Source organism: Calonectris borealis, chromosome 10, assembly GCF_964195595.1.
Source record: "Calonectris borealis chromosome 10, bCalBor7.hap1.2, whole genome shotgun sequence".
NCBI classification, from domain to species: domain Eukaryota; kingdom Metazoa; phylum Chordata; class Aves; order Procellariiformes; family Procellariidae; genus Calonectris; species Calonectris borealis.
In genome coordinates, this window is record NC_134321.1 from 22,211,790 (window position 1) to 22,233,656 (window position 21,867).

The following is a 21,867-nucleotide window of genomic DNA, read 5'->3' on the forward strand; positions in this document are numbered from 1 at the left end:
TTAATGTGCATTTGCCTCTCTCTGGTTACCTGGCACCCTAATCAAATTGAAGCTCTACTCTTTTTATCCACTTGAACTTTCAGATTTCTTTAATGCCCATATTTCTAAAAAGATAATACAAAGCACATCAGATTCTCCTTTGACTTGCCACTTGTGTAAAGGGGGTATAAAACGTAACTGCATACAGATAGAATTTTGCACCTAGTTTTTTCTGCCAAGGAAGAAGGCAGTGGGAAGTCTGGCTCGGCATCTCTGAATTGTTCTTTGTGTTTGTTGAGAAGAGCTGGTGAAGCCTGATGTTTCTGCTTTTCTTAATGGAGAGAGGAGGATGCTGAGCTACCCCTGCTGGTGGCGAGAGCTGCTGCATGGCTGAGCCCTGACTTTGTCTTGAGATTGGGTTTTCTTAAAACCAAAGAGACCAGAGAAAGTACATCTTCTGCTTGTTTATTGATTTAGGACTCTCCCTGCCTGTTTCTGGGAAAGAAAAAATGAACAAAAGGCCACCTTCATTATTTCACTTTTAATTTCCTTTCTCCAAAGTAAGCAGAGCAAAATTAGATTCAGACTGATGCATATTCCACAAATAAATTACATGGAACTATAGTGGTTGAATGAACTTTGCTTGGGGATTATTGGAAAGATAAATATTTAAACACTGAACTTGAGGTAAGTCATGTTTATGCAACATCTGGGGTTTTTTGTCGCTATGTGTCCCCCCCCTCCCCCTTTTTTTTTCCTATTGTGGCTTTTCTAGTCCACTCAACCATGAGGACATTAAAGCCAGGGTGAATACCACCTTCAAAAAACTGTTTTTTCTGTATTGTGCCAGCAGAGGGCTTTTTTTTTGCCTTTTTTTTTTTAGCAGATGATCTTTGCCTAGTTTTATTTTTATATACAGCTTTGGTTATATTTTACATTATACCTTAGTTAGAAGAATTCAAAATAAATTTACAAGAATTCAAATTATATCTCGTGGAAATAAACCAGCTTATATTATGTAACTCTAAGCATTGTTCAAAAATACTTAAATTGCAGAAGAACTTATAAACCTTTGAGCACTTTAGTGTATGAAGCTTAAACTTTAGGGATTTATTTTAAATAGACCTACAGCGAAGAAATCGCAGGATGACACTGTAGTAAACCAGACTTATAAACTCCAGAAAATCTCTGAAATAGGAAAGGATAGGTATTATTTCCATTACATATGGAAAAATACAAGCAGCCGCACAGATGAAGACTCTGCTGGTTAACTCTATAGCCATCTACTGGCTAACTAACTAGAGAATTCACTTCAGAATATAGAAGATGATAATGGTGCCTATAGGTATTGTGTAAGTATATCAAACTAGAATACTTCTTTCTACAGTAAAAAGCATGATAAGCAGATTTATGAAATCTCTAGGTGGCCAGATATTAAAGATTAATAAATAAAATGATACTTATCTTTGTAAGCTTATAGTACAGAGAATCTTCAATTTTAAAACATGGATGCAGATGAAGTGTTTACAAGCAATGATAATAACCACCCTTGCTGGTGTGACGTCAGTAAGAGAATCATGAAAGTAACTGGCTTTTTAGATTTTAATGCTCATCTAATTAGAAGTGTTTCTAATTGTGAGGCAGCTTTGTTATTATCAGGTAACTTGCAGGCATGAAATTTATAGTCTCTAGAGTATGCTGGTCAGAAATTAAGCAACTGAAATATCTATAATCATCAGAATTTAGCAAACTGCATTTCATTTTCAAACTTGAACCTAGTTAAGAGTAAATGGGCTTCATAGCTAGATAAAATAAAAAATGGAAGTATTTTTAGTGAGTAGTCATGGTGTTTGTAAATAGAGATCTCTGGGCAGTGTTACCGTCTCTCAGAAAGTCCTACAGTGCCAATAACCAACAGGTTTCCCAGGCGGGTTGGGGTGCATTTTAGTCACTGGACCTAACAGGACCGGCTGTGTACAGTTCTCTGATTTCAAAGTTGATGTCTAATCGGACAATTCCTTCAAAAATTATTGTGGCAAAACTACGTCACATCCTGCAACTAATTTAGACTCCATTCAGGGGGGAAAAAAAAAAAGTAGGATTTCTGACCAAGAGCCTTAGGTAGGTGTGGCTCGAGGTTAGAAAAGAATAGACTGACAGGGCAGAAGTACGTCTGTCAGAAGGGGATGTCAAATCTCGGTGGCCACACAAATCCTAAAGAGTGAACCTACATTCTCCAGAGTGATGGTGCTGCCAGCTGCCGCTAGGTACAGTGTGTGGCTTGTTTCTGTGTGAAACACAAGTTAAGTTTATTTTGTCAGGTTCACTGGAAGGACATGGCTCTTGTTGATACGTTCACGTAACAGGATTTCTTTTCCCTGCTGCTGCTGCTACACTGGAACTGCATGCACAGCACACAAATTTCAGCTTAAAGGAAATCATAGCGAAGAATTCAGGAGGAGAGAAGTACTAGGTACTTCTTAGTAAGAAATACTAAGGCAGACTACTGATTCTACTTTTTATTTTTCATTAAAGTGCATCGAAAAGACAGGTAGCAGTATAGTGTAAAAATAGTGCGGTTCTTCATGAGTGCATTAGCAGATAAGTATTCCTGAGCCTTATAATTTTTTTAATTACCTGCCCAGAGGTCAGAGTTGTGCATCTATTTCGATACCTTCCTTTCCACAGAGCAGTGTTTGTATTGTTCATTGGCTTGGGTTGTTTGTGGTTTGTTTTCTTTTTAAATTTCATGCCCAACTGTATCTTCTTAGTTCTTCTGCACATACTACGTGGCAGTTCCAAAATGGTGATTTCAGGAAAACAAGCACCCGAGGCTTGGTAGCAGTTGGCCTGCCATATATTGCAGACCAGTGGATATACCTGGGTGTTCCGAATGATGCTAATGATCCATATCCAAACATATCCACTCTATGTTTGGATAACAAATGATGTCTTCCAGAAGAATATGGATTCCTTCCTTTTCTCAACGAGAAAAAAATCCTCTACCGTTTTTCAAGAGAAGAGGAAGGGGGAAACTGTAGTTTTATCTTTAACTGTTTGTTTCTTAATTTTTGGCTGGCAGGGTATGCTTAGTTTTGAAACTGAAATACGAACTGAGAGCAGCCAGTGTCGCTATTTACTACCGCCAGATCAGAGGTCAGGAGGTTTCAAACCTCTTTGTGTTCATGAAGTCTTCTGGAACCCTTGTTTTTAAGGGTTATCTGATGTGTCAACAGCAATTCTCATAGTACTTGCATGCTCCTTTTGAGCACCTATATCATTTAATCAGTGTCTTTTTTAACTTTTAATTTGGCAAATGTTTCTTACCTTCTAGCAAAAGCAAAGATCAGTAATTGCAGTGGTTTTGATTGAATTTTCCACATTTCCCTGTTCATTCAGTGTAATTATTAATGTGTGGGATCAAAACAGAAGTTAGGCCAGCCCTAACGCTTTTATGAAAACAACATATGCAACATATTGCAAATATCGTGACATTTCAGAAGAGCAGCACAGTATTATTTTGCAGGTTTCAGGCATTCAAAATGGCTTCTGAGCAATAACTAATGAATCTTTGAACCTAATTTGTGTTTGAATCCAATTTGCAAGTCATCCTAGCAACATGGAAAAAGGATTATTTTGATGTAGTAAGTTACAGCAACAGAAGAGTAAAAATCCACAGCATTTCAAGCCCGAATGAGGATGATTTGATAACTTACTGCTCCCCACACCAGTTTCCAAAAGCTTTGTGGTCTCAAGCTAGCTAACCCAACAGATGTCATGACCTGACTCTGAGAGACTCGATGACAGGAGAAACATGCTTCTGTGATAAATTTCAAAATGATTGCTGTGAATGCACGCTTGCCTTAATTAGTGTTTATTCAGCAACTTCAGAATATTGGGTCAAATTTCTCCCTGGATTGGGTAATTGCATCAGAATAACTGCTGTTTGAGATAGTTCTTTGTCTGTTTGTAAACCTAAATAGTTTCATTGCAACTATAATTACTTTGCTAGTTGCCTGTCAGTAGTACGGGAAACAAAAAGAGCAAATGGAAAATTGGAGAAATAATGTGTGTCGTGAGTTCCTGCTGCACTGTCTTTGCTCTGATCCAACTAATATGAATAGATCCGGTGAAAAATGAATGGCGAGTCCGCGACTGTGAGATGTTGAGGGGTTGCTGTCTGTATTGTTATCAGTAATTTAGAAGAATTAAAGGATACTACAGTTGCTGCAAGTGGTTTGAAAGTATGAGTCTTGTACATCGGCCTCCAGTTCACCTATGGAGATTGTGGAGTCCAGCTCTCACGGCATTCAGAAGGTCTGCCAGCGAAGCTCAAGTTTGAGCCGTTTGTCAGCTGCCATATTCCCATTGCAAGTGTATGGGTGAAAAATCAAATCCACTCATTTTAGAAAAATCGCTCTGTGAGGACTAGACCAATTAACTTCAAATGTGTTCATCTAAAAAACCATATTAGGCCTGTTACAGAATCAATTTTAGTGACATTCATACAACACCATTAAAAGAATTATTTTCAACTGGACTGCCTTGAAAATAATAAAATAAATGGTAGTTATGTAAAAAAAAAAAGTGATAGGAAAGAGTTAAGTGGCCTGCAAATCAGCTCTTGAATGAAAAATACTAATATATAGTTATTTGGATAGGGAAAAAATAGACGTGTTCTTAAAAACATGAAGATTTTTCAGACAGGATATTACAGTCACATTTTAAACCCATATATACTGTTGTATTTCCATCACAGATTTAATCACTTCATTCTCCTCTGCCCTTGAACGCTTCCGCAGTGCAGTTAACCAAGACAGGGTTGGACTTCTAACACTTAGACAAGTGCTCGGTCTGCCAAGCGGTTTTAAAGTATTGCTGCTGTGCTCATTAAGACTCATGTCAAACCTGAATGAACTCTCAGTTTGAAGGTTCCCTGTGGTAACAACCATTAGAATTGTCTGGTCATTAAGTATGTAAATTTAATTCATGCTATTAGTATATGACAGAAACCATTAAAACATGTCATTTCAGTAAAGCAGCTTCCATGCTAAATATCCCTCAGTTTGAAACTTAGAAATCTACACTTCTGTTATCCAGATTTTAAAAGGATTTTTTACTACTGCCTTTTATCTGCAAAACATAATCTATTTTTTGCTCCCCACGGAACATGTCTTCAAGTTCATAGACCAAAGTAGTACCTACTACTAGTAGTACCTAGTCCTAGTCATGGAAGTGAGCCGTGCAACTTAGAATAAGTTAAGGTTCTGTTGAACTGAGACTTCACATTTATTTAAAATAACAATGTAAGAAGTTACAACCACAGAAATGAAAGTGTATAGACTGAATCCATCTTTGTAGGTTTTAGGATAAAACATTTTAATACTCAGCAATGTTATTTTGATTAATGATATCATATTAGCTACTATCAGTAATGTATCTCAATTGTTTTGTATCTGGGTTCCTACAAAGAGCCATGACAGTTTTTTCAGTTGCTACTAATATTTATTGCCAATCCAATCATATTCATATATAACTATGGAAAATTGTATGGCATGCTTGACATGTATTCTGTTTTCTCTCTAATTAATAATTATATTTTATTGCATAGTTATTTAAGTTATAATAGAAGCCCTGTTTATCCTAATTTTTTTTTTTAAATATTCAGATGTCTTTCATGTATATTATATGTATGTGCAAGGGTTCACGTAGTGTAGTCCATTCCCATCTCTCATACATAGGAACTCGCCAGATTTCTTAATGTAATTTCTGTTGTTGGCCTTTTCTGATTTTTTCCCCTCAGTTTTTAATTGTCACAGTAGAATTTATACTTTTCTGAATTTAAGAAAACCTTAGAAAAATAAGCAATATTTTTGTAAAATGGCCTTCCCCCCCAACAATACATTTCAAAGAAAACATGCAATGAGTCCAATTAGTATCAGCTGTTTAAAGTGGATCCATTGATACATGCTAGGTCTTCGTTCAAGGTGACCAAGTAACCATAACATAAGTTAAAAGGAAACCCATGGAGCGGGTAAGTTTTCGGTGTTACTATCACAGTTGTATCGTACATAATGTTTACCAAATGTATGAAAAGTCTTGAGCCTGCCTGTTCTGCTAAGACAGAAGATCAAAGAGCAGACTTGGGGGAGGGAGGACTCAAATCAAGTTTTCTGTAATTTCAGTAAGAAATTTCAGGTTTTCTTATTGCTTGACAGAACGATACCATGCACAACTGGAAACCAGTTAGTGGTAGGGAAGTGACTGCGTGATGGCACATGTCTGACCCCCAGGTACACAGGGAAAACTCCGGTAATTAAAGTAAGAGCAGGAAAAAAGCAAATGCTGTTCAAAAACCAAAATAACTACAGCTTCGTCAGCCCTGGGACAGCCCAGGGCCTGTCACAGTGATAGATACGTTATCCCAGCACTTCTCTGGTTTGTAATACTGGTCTGCCTTCTGCGCTACCTGGCTTTTTTCTGTCTGATGTTTGAAACACAGTATTCAGCGCCTTTTTCCCCTGCAACCACCTCTTCTCTTTGTCTGCGCTGGGATGTGGTATACCACAAGAAATCTTGATATCGGACTCCAGAGCAAAATGAACTCTGTTGCCTTAAATGATGTTAGTGCATTTTTCTGAGGGAGAAAGCAGGGTTTCTTTTTTTTATTTTTATTTGAGTTAGTGTTTGTTCCTGCGGCCCAGAGAGGATTCCACAGCTTTGGAATCATGGGAAGATACGTGGTCCTCTTAATTACAGGAGTGCCATTCGTATTGCTATACTGAGAGGTCTGCCAGCATTTCCATTACAAACCCCGGTTCAGTGGTTTATAGTTCAATCATAAAATTGTGGTGCTGCCCTTATGAATCTTGAGTCAGGCAATGATTTGTTCCCCCTCCTCCCCAGAAAAAATTGGGAAAAAAAAGTGTCTAGTTTTAAAAGTAAGTAAGTGACTAGATGTTGACTATACAGGACCTTGCATTCCTACAGTTTAGCAAGAAATTTATTTTTAATTTGCAAGATAGGTGACCTTTACTGTATAACACTTTTGCAAGTGCTTTTGGCTATTTTGAAACTAATCAGTTTTTTCATGCTTACGTGCCTTAACTTAAATTGGTTAGATTGAAACAGGTCTGTAAAAAACAAATCAATGAATTTTGGATTTAAAGACCAACTCTTGAAATGGTTCCTAAACAAGAGTTAAATAAAAGACTTTCAAAGTATTCATAGTTATTGATTCCTACAGTGTTCCTCTAAGTACCCAGAAATTCTGCAAAAAATAAAAGTTGCCTTTACACAGGCACTGAAATTTGGCAGCTACAGTTACGCATGTAATATAAAGCACTAAGAGATGGGTTTCCGAATGGTCCGCTTGCCTCTGGCGGTAATTCTGGATTTCAGATCTCGAGGATGCCCTGGCAGAAGATATGTATATGACATCTTTACTTAACTAATGGAATAATTTAACTAGGACTGCAGTAAATTTTTCATAACTGCAAGTCTTTAAATCAAATCTGGTTTTCTCCTGAAAAGACATAGCTTTGGGTTTGATGCAGGAATCAATGAAAAACTTCCATGGCCTGTGTTGTGTAGATGACGACTGTAGGACCCTGTAGTTTCATCAGGCTTTGAAAACTTCGATATGTTAAAGGAGTAGATCCAAAGATTCCTCCTTTTTCTTCTGATCAGGCAGAGCAGAAACTGAGATTCTGTCAAAAAACAAGCAACTTGGTTTTGTTTGCTTAGATGTCCTGTATATGTTACAAAAAAAATCAGAACAAACCAATATTGCATCGGTATGCATATAGGAAAGGCCATTAAAAAAAAGAAAAAAGAAACAGATTCGTGTATTGTACTGGGAATCTGACAGTAAGTATAGAATACGTACCTTGCAGTGAATGCCCACTTGTTCTTGTGTAGATTTGGCTTTCAGTTAAAGTATTTTTAAAGCAGGCATCCTTAAAAGCATATTGAAAATAAATGTTTAAAATATAGGAAAAGTGTGTGTGAATTTTAATTAGCTCTATAACCCTACAGGTAGGTTTGGATGTTACCAAAAGCCAAGTGACCTTCCTATTCTTTATCTCTTGATCTTAATGTCAATATTTACAATGCCATGGCATTTTCCATGTAAATATCTGGTTGTGTTTGTGTGTTTCTGTGCAATGGTGTGCAAAACACAGTGAGATGTGTGAACTCCATTTAACCTCTTGGCAATCCTTTGTAAGTATTTGGAAAATAAATTTCTCATAAAATCGCTAAGAATTCTTAGTTTATTTTCTAAAGTATCAGCTTTGCTTTGGATTGTATTTACTCTGTTAAAATTTGGTACTAAATGAAGGTTTCAGACCCCTTAACACTTACTGTCCTGCTGCTGCCCAGTTTAATTATGTGTTGAGGGTGTTCAGTTTTGTATTTCTGATTATAATCCTGTTCTACTAAGTATTTGTATTTGTGCTTGGTTGATAGAGGTTCAACATAGGCACATTTTAGGTGGAAGAAAAAGAGAAAGAAGTGACAGCTGTACCCATGACTGGGAGATCTAAAACTTCTTCAATTGAATGATGGAAAAAATGCTGGTTATTCACAGAACTTTCTGAGAGACAGAACGATTATCATTTGAGTGAAAAAATCATATTAATATGTCTTTGCATATTTGATTTCCTAATCAATGGCTGAATTATTATGTGCATTCTATGCAGAAGCGGGAGAGAACCGGGATATTCTGTAACAGAAGCTAGGATCTGCCTTTAAAGAAAGTTTTTTTGGTCACAAAAAGAATTTATAGCCTTGCTAAATAATGGAAATCAAGGGAAAAGGAAAAGGGTGATTAATTTGACATTATTATTGATTATAACTTTGGGGAGTGTGAGTTTATGGGGCAGAAAACACAGTAGCAAAACATAAAATAGGAAATAGCAGAAATTCAGTTAAAAAAGTGAAGTCAAAAGAAAGACATACAAAAAAGTTAAGATAGAAGTACACCAGTTGTATGAATTGGGAATAACATAGCCCTCAGAAAACATACAGTAATTCATCAGAACACATAGTCTTACACAGATGAGTAACCTGTTCGAATAGCCACAGGGCAAGAACAGCTTTGACTGCATCACGGTCATGTTTAAATAATTTTCATAAATGATGTAGCTTAATCATTTAACTCATGGTGGCTCTCTCTAATATGTCTTTTTTGTTTTCCCCCGTAGCTAACAATGCCAACATTTCCTGTTGTTGTGAAGATTGGACATGCTCATTCAGGCATGGGAAAGGTGCAGATGCTACTTACTGCATGCTAGGAGGCCGGGTGTTTGTCTAAAATAATACGCATGTTCTTTCGTTTCCTGGATATTTTAACTTTTCACTGTCTAAATTCTGTCTCAGATCCCTACCCTTACAAATCACTGCTTGTATCTTATTCAAGAAAGCACCCTTCTTTAGGAAAATACATTTTCACATTGATGCCTTTTCAGTTTATGCCTTTCAGTATATGGGACGTTCTTTGAAACGTGCCGAGATGCTTTCTTGAAGCAGAACCTTGTTTATTAATTTAGTTGACTCCAGTGAGACTATTTTAAGAGTCTGTTTGCACAAACCAACTTTTCGGACCTGGGAATATAGGAAGGTTTTGCCTTGGTTCTTTATTAGTTTCAGCTTGATACTGAACTTTTCTTCATTTCCTGTCTTAATGTATTCTCCATGATTGTTTCATACCACTATGTAACTGCTGCTTTCTTTCTCCAAAGTAATTGCATTTCAGTGGTGAGTACAGTTGTTTTGATATCACTTATCTCACAATGATGGTTCAATGGGATATGATTTAAATCCCGCTTTCATTGATACCAGTGAAAATTTCTAGTCATTACAGATTAACCACTTTCTCTCACTGAAAACACTTCAGTGCTTTAAGTGCTTTAGATTTTAAAACAAATCATCAGAGAATAGTTACATTTGTCATCTTGAATCTCCAAAGGCTCCATGAACATATTTGCCACTAGCAATAGAAATAGAAAATTGATTTAATTGGTTTTTATTCAGTAATTGTGCAAGTTGTACTGTATGTTATGTTCTTTTGCCTATGACTGTTTTGCTTTATTTTGTACTTAGTAAGTCAGTCGAAATCTGGCAGCCAATGTAATTGAGAGCAGAATTAACCACTAATTACTTAAACTGCAGTTTCTGTGGATTGCATATGTGAAGTATTAGAATGTTTATACTGTACTTTCGATATTCACCTCTCGTTTATAGAAAAGGGAAATAATGCACAGAAATGTTCAGCATATCAAATGTCTAGAAATAAATCTAGATTTTTTTAGCTGTAAAATATTTTAAATCCTTCAAGATTAATTGCCAGTCTTTTGTAGTGAAATGCTTACTGTCAGAGACCAAGTAAAGGTTCTCCTCGTACCCCAGTCCTCCCTAAAGGCATTGCTAGGAGTAGGGTTTCCATTGGTCATAATTAGACTCACATATGCTATTAAGTTTTCAGAAACTAAGTTGAAACCAGGCATTGTGTCTGGTTTTGTGGCTCTCAAACAGCAAATTACTCTGTATTGTTCTCCTTCTGAGAGTTGAGAGCAAATACTTAGGCCTTATGACTTCTTTTAGCTTCACCAGACCCCATTTAATATGCCAGCCCCATCTCACAGCTGTGGCACCCTGGCCCACAGGTTCCCTTTGAAGTACCAGCTGACAGTGGAAGCAAACAAGACGCTGGGCTTGCGAAGAGTTGCAAACTCTAATATTGGATAACATGAGAAATACTAATCCCTGCCTCCTTTCCTCACCATTCTGAAATGTACTTTGGGTCAGTGTGTTGGAGTTCCAGTTTCTCTCTCCCATTTTCCCATTAGCCCTACGACTGCTCTTCTGAGTCACCTTCTCTCCCCACTTCAGGCAGCTTCCTTCAAGTCAACTGTAGAGATGTGCCCTCCCTGTCCAAAAGTAATGCCTCTGTCCTCCATCTATCCTCTGAAGTCTCCTTCTCCCTCTCCCCCAAATCAATATTCCCCACTTTTCCACCTCCCTCTTATTTCAAGTTGTTACAGTTGATGGGTTGAGTACCGTTCGCCATCTTAGCACAGTGTTCCACAACTAGGAAATCCTACTCCTAGAAAGCCTGACTCCTTGCAGAGAAGTGGGAAACATGAGAAAAACTGGTTCTGCTGTCTTGAGCCAACGCTCTGTGCTCCATGTGAATGCGCACTCATCAGGATGTCGTGACCCTTCATCTCCTCCCTCCCGGGAGATACATGATGTGATGGTACATGGTGGGCTCCATGTACATTCAGTTACATGAGCAATTTACAGAATCAACAAGAATTCCATATAAATTAGTGTTGCCTATTATGACACCTTGAAAAATTCTAAAGCCCGCAGATCTAAAATTAACGATCACCACTTAAAAAAAAAAATTGAAAAGCAAAATAAAATTCCACTGTCTGCAAATTGCTTTCTACAGATGAACAGGTAATATTTTGCCTAGAAAAATAGATACTTTAATGCAGGAATGTTACAGAATCTAGAAATCAGATATAATATCCAATCCTTCTTTTTATAAACTGATGCTATCAAAAAACATACTTCTCATGAATGCCATTTGCAACTGAATTCTACATTTTATTCCTAATTGCTCTTTTTTCTTTTGTATATGCCGTTTACTTGTGGTATGATGACTACAGATCAAGGTAGACAACCACTACGATTTTCAGGACATAGCCAGCGTGGTAGCACTTACTCAGACCTACGCCACTACTGAACCCTTCATAGACTCCAAATATGACATCAGGATCCAAAAGATAGGCAGTAACTACAAAGCATACATGTGAGCCAAAACCTTATCTTCTTTCATCCTTTTGTTTCAAAATTGATAAGCACCAATAAGATTAAGACTGTTGGATGAGTCTCTGAGCTGATGTAGTGACTCCATGCCTCCATTGTCATACTCTCTGGAAAGACAGTATTTTAGACTTTCTAGATTTATCAAGACTTCTTTTTAAGTTGATTGTGACTGGGAGGAGGAGAATAAGACAACAGGTGAGCCTGCCAGAGTGGTTTTCCTGCTAACCTTTGTTTATTTTTTCATTTAAAGAAAGAAGCAGTTGGAAGGGGATTTGTTTTTATAGAGGACTTGTTAAATCAGATTCTTTTGTATCTTTTCACCAACTTAGGGTCAAATTTTCTTTTCCCTCTAAGGATATTTAGATGGCATTCATTCACCCAAGTGAATTGTAACACTTTAATGGAACAAAGTACTCTCCTTTTAACATAAGACATGTCAGAAAAATTCTAATCTTACAACGGCCTTCACATATATGCATGAAAATCTCTTCTAATTTTAGAATCCAGGTGTTTGTTTAAAGATCATGACTATACGAGAGGCTGAAATGGTGTTTCAGTTTCAGAGACAACATTAAGCTGGAGCAGCAAAAGAGGTTATAATGTAGTAGCTGAGCTATGGTAATTGTATTTATGCATATTTTTACTCTATTTCAATTATCAAGCAATGTAATCTGACATCTACTCATTTCATTCATGTTTTTAAGACAAGTTAGATCATCTCATGTATTTGTTCCCTCATGCTTACAATTTTGAGGCAGGAAAAATATAACAAAACATAGATAAAAATACACATATGCATTCACATATGCACACACATGCAAAGATATTTCTCTAGGAACTCCTGTGACATTGGAGGGATCAGAGATTTCTTGTATGTTGACACTTGTAAGGTACAGTCAAGTTCTTTATGAGTAAAAACAATTGAACTCCAAGCAAACCATAAATAGTAAGAGAAGCAACAAGTTGGAGCTGGGTTAAAGAAAATGCATAAAATGTTCTATAATATTAAAGACAGAGTTAGCATTAAGCGTCAAGTAATTTAGGAACAGCCAACAAGCTCTGTGAGAAAGTAGAACCTTTTGCCCAGGGCCAGGGGAAGGGGCAAAATGTATCTCCTTAGGTTGATATCGGAAGGCCACATACTCTTCACTTGTCTCCTAAGACATCACTGTCACAAGATCAAAACTGTATGAGTAACTGCTGGGCTTTCCTGACGTAGGACTTGAAGGGGTATTTGAGAAAGAACATCAAAGATTAGGCCTTTCAGGAACAATTCAGTAGTCCATCTGCCTCTTACTGTACATCTGAGGGGCCTCAAGAAAGCAGAACACAGAACTGGGTGGAAAAGCTGTTCCCATAGGTCAGATCCATCCAGCAGTATGGACCCTGAATCCTTCTATGTTATTTTGAACCCAGAACTATCTAAATTTTGCAAAAACAGCATGTTGGAAATTGGAGTTGTACACAGTGACCAAGGCAGAACACTCAAATAGCTTGCAAGGATTGAGAGGTTCCTGGAATCCTTTGTTGGTGATTTTCAGTGTTCTTAATGATGCAGGACAGAAACTCTCATTCAAGCTCCTTACAGAATTTCAGGTGTGTTGGGCCTACCCCACCTCTCCCTATAGGCAATAAGAATCATAAACAAATGCTTCTGAATGATACAGCTTTTAGCCCCTGGCTTCTCCAGGACCGTTAATTCCCATTCTCCTTGTTTGTCTTACGTTGGTCTTCCAGACTGTTGACTTTCCCTGGCTTTAGCCCCATATCTGGAGACACCCGTCCTACTTTTTCTAACAGCACTGTGCCCCTACACCCCAAGGTCACTTCTGTCCTATCTGGTCCAGTCCCACCGCTTTCCCAGATCCCTTCTACCTTTCTGTCTCTCAGAACTTACCCCTTACGCCTAGCTTTTTGATTGTCCCTTGCCCCTTTTGTACTACTCGGTGCCGTTCCACTGCCGCCTTCTCCCTCTGCTTCCAGTCGCCAGTCAGCCTTCCTTCTCTGTTGCAGACCTTTTCGTACAACTGCTTCTGTCTCTTCAAGGCTAGTACTTTTCTCTCTTGTTGGTGCTTCGACAGGCAGATTTCTTGTGCTGTGCTACCCGCCTCTCCCCTCCTCTGTTGTTTATAGTAAATGGAGTTGGTTTGTCTCTGTCTTACAGCTCCCAAGTGGCAGAGCCTTAGGAATAAGGCCCAGCTCTCCACGGTTGTGACACACCAACAGATACCGGCAGTCAGATGCAGTATTAGTAACTTGATGGTTCATTGCCTATAATAGAAATTGGACCACTACGTTTCACAGGAGAGAGCCCTACATTTCTTTCTTTGACTTGAAATTTACATGCTGTTCAGTCTCTAGAATAATCTTGGAAGAGTCAGCCATGGTAAATTTATCATTTTCAAACATAAATGTTTCTTCTTCACAGAAGAAGCAGTTGGCCTAAGTGACAGCAAAAATAAGTTAAAATGACAGCCTGTTCCTCCTACCTTTTATTTATTTTTAAGTTTCTACTCAGAAACTATGGGTTCATCCAAATGCTAAAAGCCTAGCAATCATTTTTTCTCTAGATTCTTTTATACAGTTAAATCACACAAAAAAAGGAAATACGGATCCATTGTTACAAAGCATAATGAAAAGGAGAAGATTTACCAAATGTCTGAAAATTTCTTCATATGAATACACATGCATTATGTCAGTAGAATATTGTTTTACAGCTGGTTCTCATTTTGTTCTGTGACACAGGAACAGAGTACTTAGAGAGCCACCACAAAAAATACCAGCTGAACATTTGTTTTTGTAGTTTAAAGAGAGTTATTAAGAGCTTCAGTTTTATAATTCTGTGGGAAATTGTGGTATAAGTGGATCCATGACTCACAAAACACTGGTGCTTATCATCTGTCAGTAGAGATTATAGCCAAAATGCAACATTGGATCCCTCTAAATACCACAGCTCCTCAAAACGTTTTGTGACGCATACTTAACTACACTTGGTACCATTACAGAATTCATCTGACTTCAAGGAAATAGAGTTAAAAGGGTCACACACAATGAAGAAAAACAGAAATAAAAAACACTACATCTAAAGCCATACTCGGAATCCATAACTTAATGTACTTGGATCAAAAGGTCAATAAAACAAAAGTCGAGCACATCAACCAAAGACAGACAGTGCTATAGAATCAAACCACAGCCATAAGCAGGCTATCTACACAGGAATTGTAGGTAGACATTTCTACGTGGTTTTCTAATGACAAGTCCCTGTCCAGACAATTTGGATTGCGTACTTTAAATGGTAATAAATAAAGCAGAAAGGTGTTTGAAAAGAGGAAGCTCAAGTTACTGTGAATTGTTTATACTAATCATAATTCCTTTTTCCCCAGTTTTAAACCAGTTCTTCCTTCTTTGCAAAGACCAAATCAAGTGAAAACATGTTAAGCCTAAGTGTAAAGCACTCAAAAGTGTTAGGAGTTGTTTACTATATTATTCAGTATTTAGTAAAAGAGGAGGAAATATCGACGTGAAAAACCCCTAGAAATTATCAGAACGGAAGTGAATGAGGGTGGGGTCATATTTCAGTAGAGGAAATCATATATGAATTACAGAAATCATATCTAAGGTTTAAAGTGCCAGATGGTCTGGTCGGGTACTTTCGTATCACTTAACCATGGTCTAATGGAACAGCCCTGCTGTTCTGGAGTTCTGTGTGACGGACCTAGCGTCGATGGTTCCAGCCCACAAGCCATTGAGATTACAGCAGTTAGGTCTGTGCCCATAGCATTCCTCTCAGTCCTCATCTGGTCCCTGCAGCATCGTTACAGCCAGCCGAGCATCCAGTCGTGAGACTGCTTCAGGTTCAATACGGGACCTTCCACGCTGTGGAGCGAAAGCATGGCTTAAAGCAAACCATCTTTTCTCCTCTAGTCAGTAGTGCTGAGATTACATCAATGCAGCTGAGGATCTTGAACTAAATACTTCCTACAAGTCTTCGGGACAATTTTTTTTTCTTCTTCTGATTTGGTCACATCTTGCTTCCTAAAAGACACCTGGAATAGTACATGCTAATGAATGCCTTTGGGAAGTCTGCAATAGAGTTGAATTATGATTTGTGAGAAGTATTCTCTCTCTGATGCAGAATATGTGTGTAGAGTAGTAATGAACTTAAAATTTTTGATTTGTAAGTACACACATACAAATAAATATCACTTGAAAAATGAAGCAGAAATCACAAAATAGCCCTATTATTGGGCAATGTTACCTTACACACAGCACTCAACATGCACCTTCCCCTTTCACTACTTTCTCTCACATCCACAAAGAATATGGCACCTTACAAGAACTTTATGCTCTAAAATTCAGCTAACTTTATGAGGCTCCCATAGAAAAGTCAACATTCCCCCACAATTGCTACTGACCCTCGTAATTAGGTTAATAGAAAAATGGAGAGAAAACTATAGCTGCTGCCTAATATACTTTTAATACTTTACAGATGTTCCTATTATTTTACTGACTGGAAACACTTCATAATTTGTATCCTTAGCCTATTCCCAGTACAGCATTTACGTTTCAGAAAACAGTAATCTTCTCAGCCCTGGTAGCAGTCCTAAGGTCTGAGGAGAAAAAAACTTTATACGAATTTTTATTTTCTTAGAGATTAAATAAAAGATGGTATACTCAAGCCTTGACATAAACTGTTTAGATTATATTGGCAAACTAGCAAAGAGTGAAAACTGGAGGAGAAACCAAAATGCAGCTCTAAAGCAGATCTGAGATCACTTTGGAGATGTTAAAAAGATAGATGTCTTGATTTTCCAGTATTGGGACCTAACTCTGCAGTGGTATGGATTTGAAACAAGAAGCTGAAGCTTCACTTTCTTGACGTTTGCAGTAATAGTATGTTACAGGCTATTCAATCCATTTATAACTGATAACAGCTTATTGCTAACACTTTCACTTAATCATAGTAGGTTTTTTTAAAGAAAATCGTAAATGAATAAATGGGGAACAGAAATTTCACAGCACTGTCATACTTCATAACATGCCTACAGTGAAGTGAGTATTACTGACAATTGGAATGCCTGTTAGAATTCTTCGCGTTGTAGATGCTCTGTTATAAGCTGCCAGATATGAAAAAGGTGTAAATACTGCTATAGTATTCATGTGAAAATCAGAGTAATTTAAGAGATAGTGAAAATATAAAACCACTGGCTGTCTTTGTAATATTTTCCCCCTTTCAGGAGAACTTCCATATCTGGAAACTGGAAGACAAACACGGGCTCTGCAATGTTGGAACAAATTGCTATGTCAGATAAGTAAGTCCAGTCTCATGTAAAAGGTAATTAAAAAAAATTAATGGAATTTTATTTTAAATGAATTTTTTAAAAATCATATTGTTGATCTGCAATTCACAGTAAATGCATGTCTCCCATTCATTTTGGCAAAAAAAATCTCTGAATTAGATGAAAGAACGTGAGCCAAGAGTTTCCGTATGGCTTGTCTCAGAGTTAACTACCCAAACTACGTACTAGCCTTAGGTGCTTACGTGCACCCTTATCTGCATCTAGAAAACTACTGACCTTCCCTTCAGAAAATTCCATTTTTCAGACTCAACCTGTCAATCATTTCCTCCAGTTCGTTTGCCCTCTTTTATCTAACGGTCTTACTCCATGCCACAGTGTTTTAAACTTTTCTCTTTCTACATCATCTATTATAACCAAGCAATCTGGTCTTAACTTTGCCTATTTAAATCATATTTCTCTTTTCTACTTTCAATCCTGCTAAACTGCTTACTTTTCATTTTTGAAATGTGAGGCTTTTTACCCAGATGCTGGGATATACTGAAGCCTATTTCCCTCGTGTCATCATTCCAGCTCTACTTTGGTTTACTGTGCTTTTCTTTTCCTCTCCCACCCTTATGCTGGATACTTTTTGCAATCCAGTCAAAAACATTCTCCTTGTGGTACCGTTTTGAAGCTCAGGTCTTCTATTGACAGAACTCTTCTCTCAATACGGCTCATTTTCTCCAAGTTCCTCCAAAGCATTTAGGCCTCTTTTCCCCGCAAAACAAATCTGTGAGGTTTTTTGATGGCTATGAGTTTTCTTTTGTTCAGCTTCTCCAAAGGTTGCTACCAGTGGAAGCTGAAAAAACTCTGTACAATAAAAGTGTAATTCAAAACGTATTTTAAAGTTCAACAGTAGTCTTTTTCTGGTGCTTTTTGTTTTGTTTTTTGTTTTTCTTTTAAAGTCTGGAACCTACAACTTGGTCCCTTTTATGAACTGAGGGAGACACAAGAACTGAACCATTGCCTGCCCTGAGAAAGGTGAAAACAAATAAGACGGGAATTACAACTCCCTGCTGTCCAACCCCTGTCTAGACTGTGTCCTCACTGATCTCCCCTCTGGGGATGGAGTGGAGCCACATTATTTTCTCTTTCTCATTCCCCTCCCACCTTCCTTTAGAAAGTGAGGTTATGCCTTCACTGAGAGGGAAAAGAAAGAGTGTGCTTTAGTGTGTGTAATTACAGTCCATGAGCTGTTCCTCTGTAAAAACACAGGCACTTTAGTTTTGCCGTAAGGAAAACTAAACAATATCAAGTATGGGTAATGGGTATGAAATGCTAACCTTGCCTAGCTGCCTGACTGTAAATGCTCTATGTGCTTTGCTTCTGCTTCCACTTTTGAATGTAAGATAATTAGATCATAATAGGTATTTTCCCATTAAAAAACCACTAGCCAACAAAACAAAACTTCTTTTATGCTGATGAAGACAAAGGCATAGAAAAGATGGATGTTTTGTCATAACAGAAAGGGGTATATATCACATAGCCCCAGTTTTTGTTGGATTACACACTGAAGTGCACAAAGCAGAGCAAGGAAGAGAAGGGAAAATTGCAGTTTTCTGAAGAGTTGAAGTAGTTTAACAGCGTACCAAAAGCAATCAAATCTGATGCATGTGCATTTCATTGATAATACATCTCATGATTTAGGAAGAAGTGTTTTGAAAGCACTGAGTTGACATTGTAGACTGAATACAAATCTTAGTCTAGAAATTTAGAAAAGAAAGAAGAATGTGGCACAGTAAGGGACAATGACGAGGCAGAGAACAAGCACGTTTCAATGTTACACGTTCTTATTGGCCCCTCTATTTCAGAGAGGCACTGCTCCCCAGATAGGACCAGAAGAATAAAGACCTATGCTAATGGCGCACACCTCATCTGGCACACCAGATATTTCATATCAGACACGCGAGGAGCAATACTTTATTATTTGTCAGTTCTAAGGCTGCTGCACACTATATTGACTCTGGGAAAATAAGAACCGTGACCTCTTGTCAAACCTACTGTGCAAGCCTTGGGTTTAAACACTACAGGCTAGCCCATCCAAGACCTCTCTTTCCAAATGTAACTGTATTTTTCCAGCTCTGTGTTTGTTGGCAGAAGATAGACTATTAAAAATGCTTTCATAGATCTGATTGATGTTTCGCTATTTTAAAGAAAATGTCTTCCTTTTTTTTCATAAAGTCCAGTTATTTACTGTTAAAGACAAGTTTTGCTGTCCTCATGACTTTCTAAGATACATGTTGGTATTTTACAGCAAAAAAAAGTTATTTATAAGCAAGTGCATGCAAGCAGTCCAGTCAGTCAGTGCCTCTACAGATGTTGAAATTGTCAGGCATCCAAAAAAACTTCTCATTTTGGACAAAAAACATGTTTCTCACAGGAAAAAAATTATTTTCATTGCTAACATATTACCATCAGGATTTTTTCAAACAGTTGTATCAATTTCTTTGTGTTCTGCTTAAAAGAAAAACTTTTCCACTGGAACAGACTTGATATAAGAAAATATAAAGAATGTGACCTAATAAGTTTACTTGTAAAGGATGCTATTACTGAAGATATTTATATATGAACAAGACTCTCAGCCCAGCAACGAGTTTCCTTTGATCTTACAGTGAAGTCAAATGCTGTGTTTATTACATCAATTTTTTTGCAATGGAAAATACTATGATGTGGCAAATCTATCGTCATGGCTCAAAGGCTGGATCAGAAGAAAGTAGGAGAGGGTCTGTAAAAGGAAATAGCTCTCATTTAGACTCAAATACTAGCCAATGAAAGAGAAAAAAGTTTATGATAAATGGCTGCTTTAAAACTGGGCGTTTTTTAAGCAAAACGTGTCCTTCAGTTGGTGGAACTGTGGTATCTGCCTATATAACCGTTCAAGATCGTATCATCACCTACTGGTGCCCATGCACAGCTATGCTATTAGTTAATGAAAGTTCTCAATGCTGTTTTGTGTCCTGTGAGTCAATCCTGGCCGTTGAGCAAACACACACAGCTTACATCACCTCAGAACGCCCTCAGCAAAGTATTATGGCTCCCTGCTATGTCACTAACAGTTCTGTACTCGATCACAGGAATTGCCTCACTCTTTTTCTAGTAAGTCCCACTTCATTCCTTTGTTAGTCAGATAATCTCTCTATTCATAGGATGGATAAAGCTCTTCATGCCAGAAAAATAAATCATATTACTGCATGTAGAATGGGTAAACTGTCCATTCCTCACTCCGCATTTCTCACCATGAGGTTAGAAATGGAATGGAGGAGTTCTTATGTTCAATACTGTATGAAATGCTAGCCTTTTTTAGGGGTTGTAGAATTCCTCAGAATTCGTTAAATTTCTGTTGAATCTTACTGTAGTTGTCTATAACCCAACATGAAGAATATTATCCTTGTCTGCATGCTACCTAACTTTTACGTAGTGTCATACGACTGTTTCTCTTGCATCATCTTAAGGGTGATGTACATATAAAGCTATCATTGCTACTTTGGAATACAGTTGGGTCCATAATTTAAGACAGACACTCTCGTTCTAGTTTTCCTGATCAAAGAATAAAAACCAACCATAATTAAGTACACTACCAAGCATAATAGGCAAGAGGATTACCACACCTGAATCTGTGCACAGATGCAGACGTTTGAATTTCACAGGAAACCAGAAGGCCCGTTCCCTACTTTCTAAAACCTCTTGGCATCACCAAAGCCACAAAAACTGGTCAGATGATAAATCCTCCTTCTGTGGAGTTCTCACATAAAGTACAGCCACAACTGGCAAGCCGTACTAGCTTAAGGGCACTGGAAATGCAGGATGGGATATAGCTAAATGCTATTTGTGTTTCAGCCCATCTTATCTTCAGGTTACTCACACTTTAGAGCAGACACATGTTTGGATCGATATAAACTGGGACAGAATCCAGCATAATACTAGGTCAGGATACAGAGCCACAACTTTTCTGGATTCTACTGGGAAAAGAAATCAGGCCAGTATCTCTAAGCTGCTATTCTGGGAAATACAAATTCAGTAAAACTGACAATATAGTGAAAATTCTGAATTTAGAGCAAACATTATATAAAATACATCATTAGGTTAAGCCTATAGAAGAACAAGAGCCTGAGGAGGTACTCACAGAAAAAATTATTTTTATGAAACAGGTACAAGCTTTGGGTTGACACCTGTTCTGAAATATTTGGTGGTTTGGACATCTGTGCTGTTAAAGCTGTACATGGAAAGGATGGAAAAGATTATATTTTTGAGGTAAGCAATCCTACTCTTTTCAATATATGCTTTTATATATTACAAACACCCAAGTAAAGAACATTTGTGATAGTTGGGCATTGGCTTATTTGTGTTTCAGGAAAGGCTGTGTATTTTTGAGCAATGTTTAAATCATAATACAAAGCCACATGTCCAAGTTAGTGGCAACACTTGCTGGAAAATGTAACCATATATATGGTAATGTCTTTTAGTGTTTGAGGAAATGTACACAAACTACAAAACAAAACCAAATGTGGATGTCACATTTTCCCAACCCTTATGATTTCTTTCCTGAGCAGGCTTACCAGTTTTTCCTGGAAGGTTTATAGATAGCACTATCCCAAGGAAACCCCAACAAAATTATACCTTTACATGGAAAGGGAAATGAAGAGTGCAGTGGAAACAACTTTACTTTTTTCTAGCCTAAATGTTACCTTTGAGATCTGATTCCTCATGAATC

General features: G+C 37.6%; 1 protein-coding gene across 1 annotated transcript in view; it reads left to right on the forward strand.

Moving 5' to 3' along the window:
• Window positions 1–21,867, forward strand: part of SYN2 (synapsin II) — a 192,635-nt gene that overhangs the window by 134,552 nt on the left and 36,216 nt on the right. Inside the window, exons 6-9 of the mRNA XM_075159387.1 lie at window positions 9,186–9,248; window positions 11,658–11,800; window positions 17,055–17,129; window positions 21,305–21,407. Coding sequence (XP_075015488.1) covers window positions 9,186–9,248; window positions 11,658–11,800; window positions 17,055–17,129; window positions 21,305–21,407 — 384 coding nt within the window. The remainder of the gene's footprint in view (window positions 1–9,185; window positions 9,249–11,657; window positions 11,801–17,054; window positions 17,130–21,304; window positions 21,408–21,867) is intronic.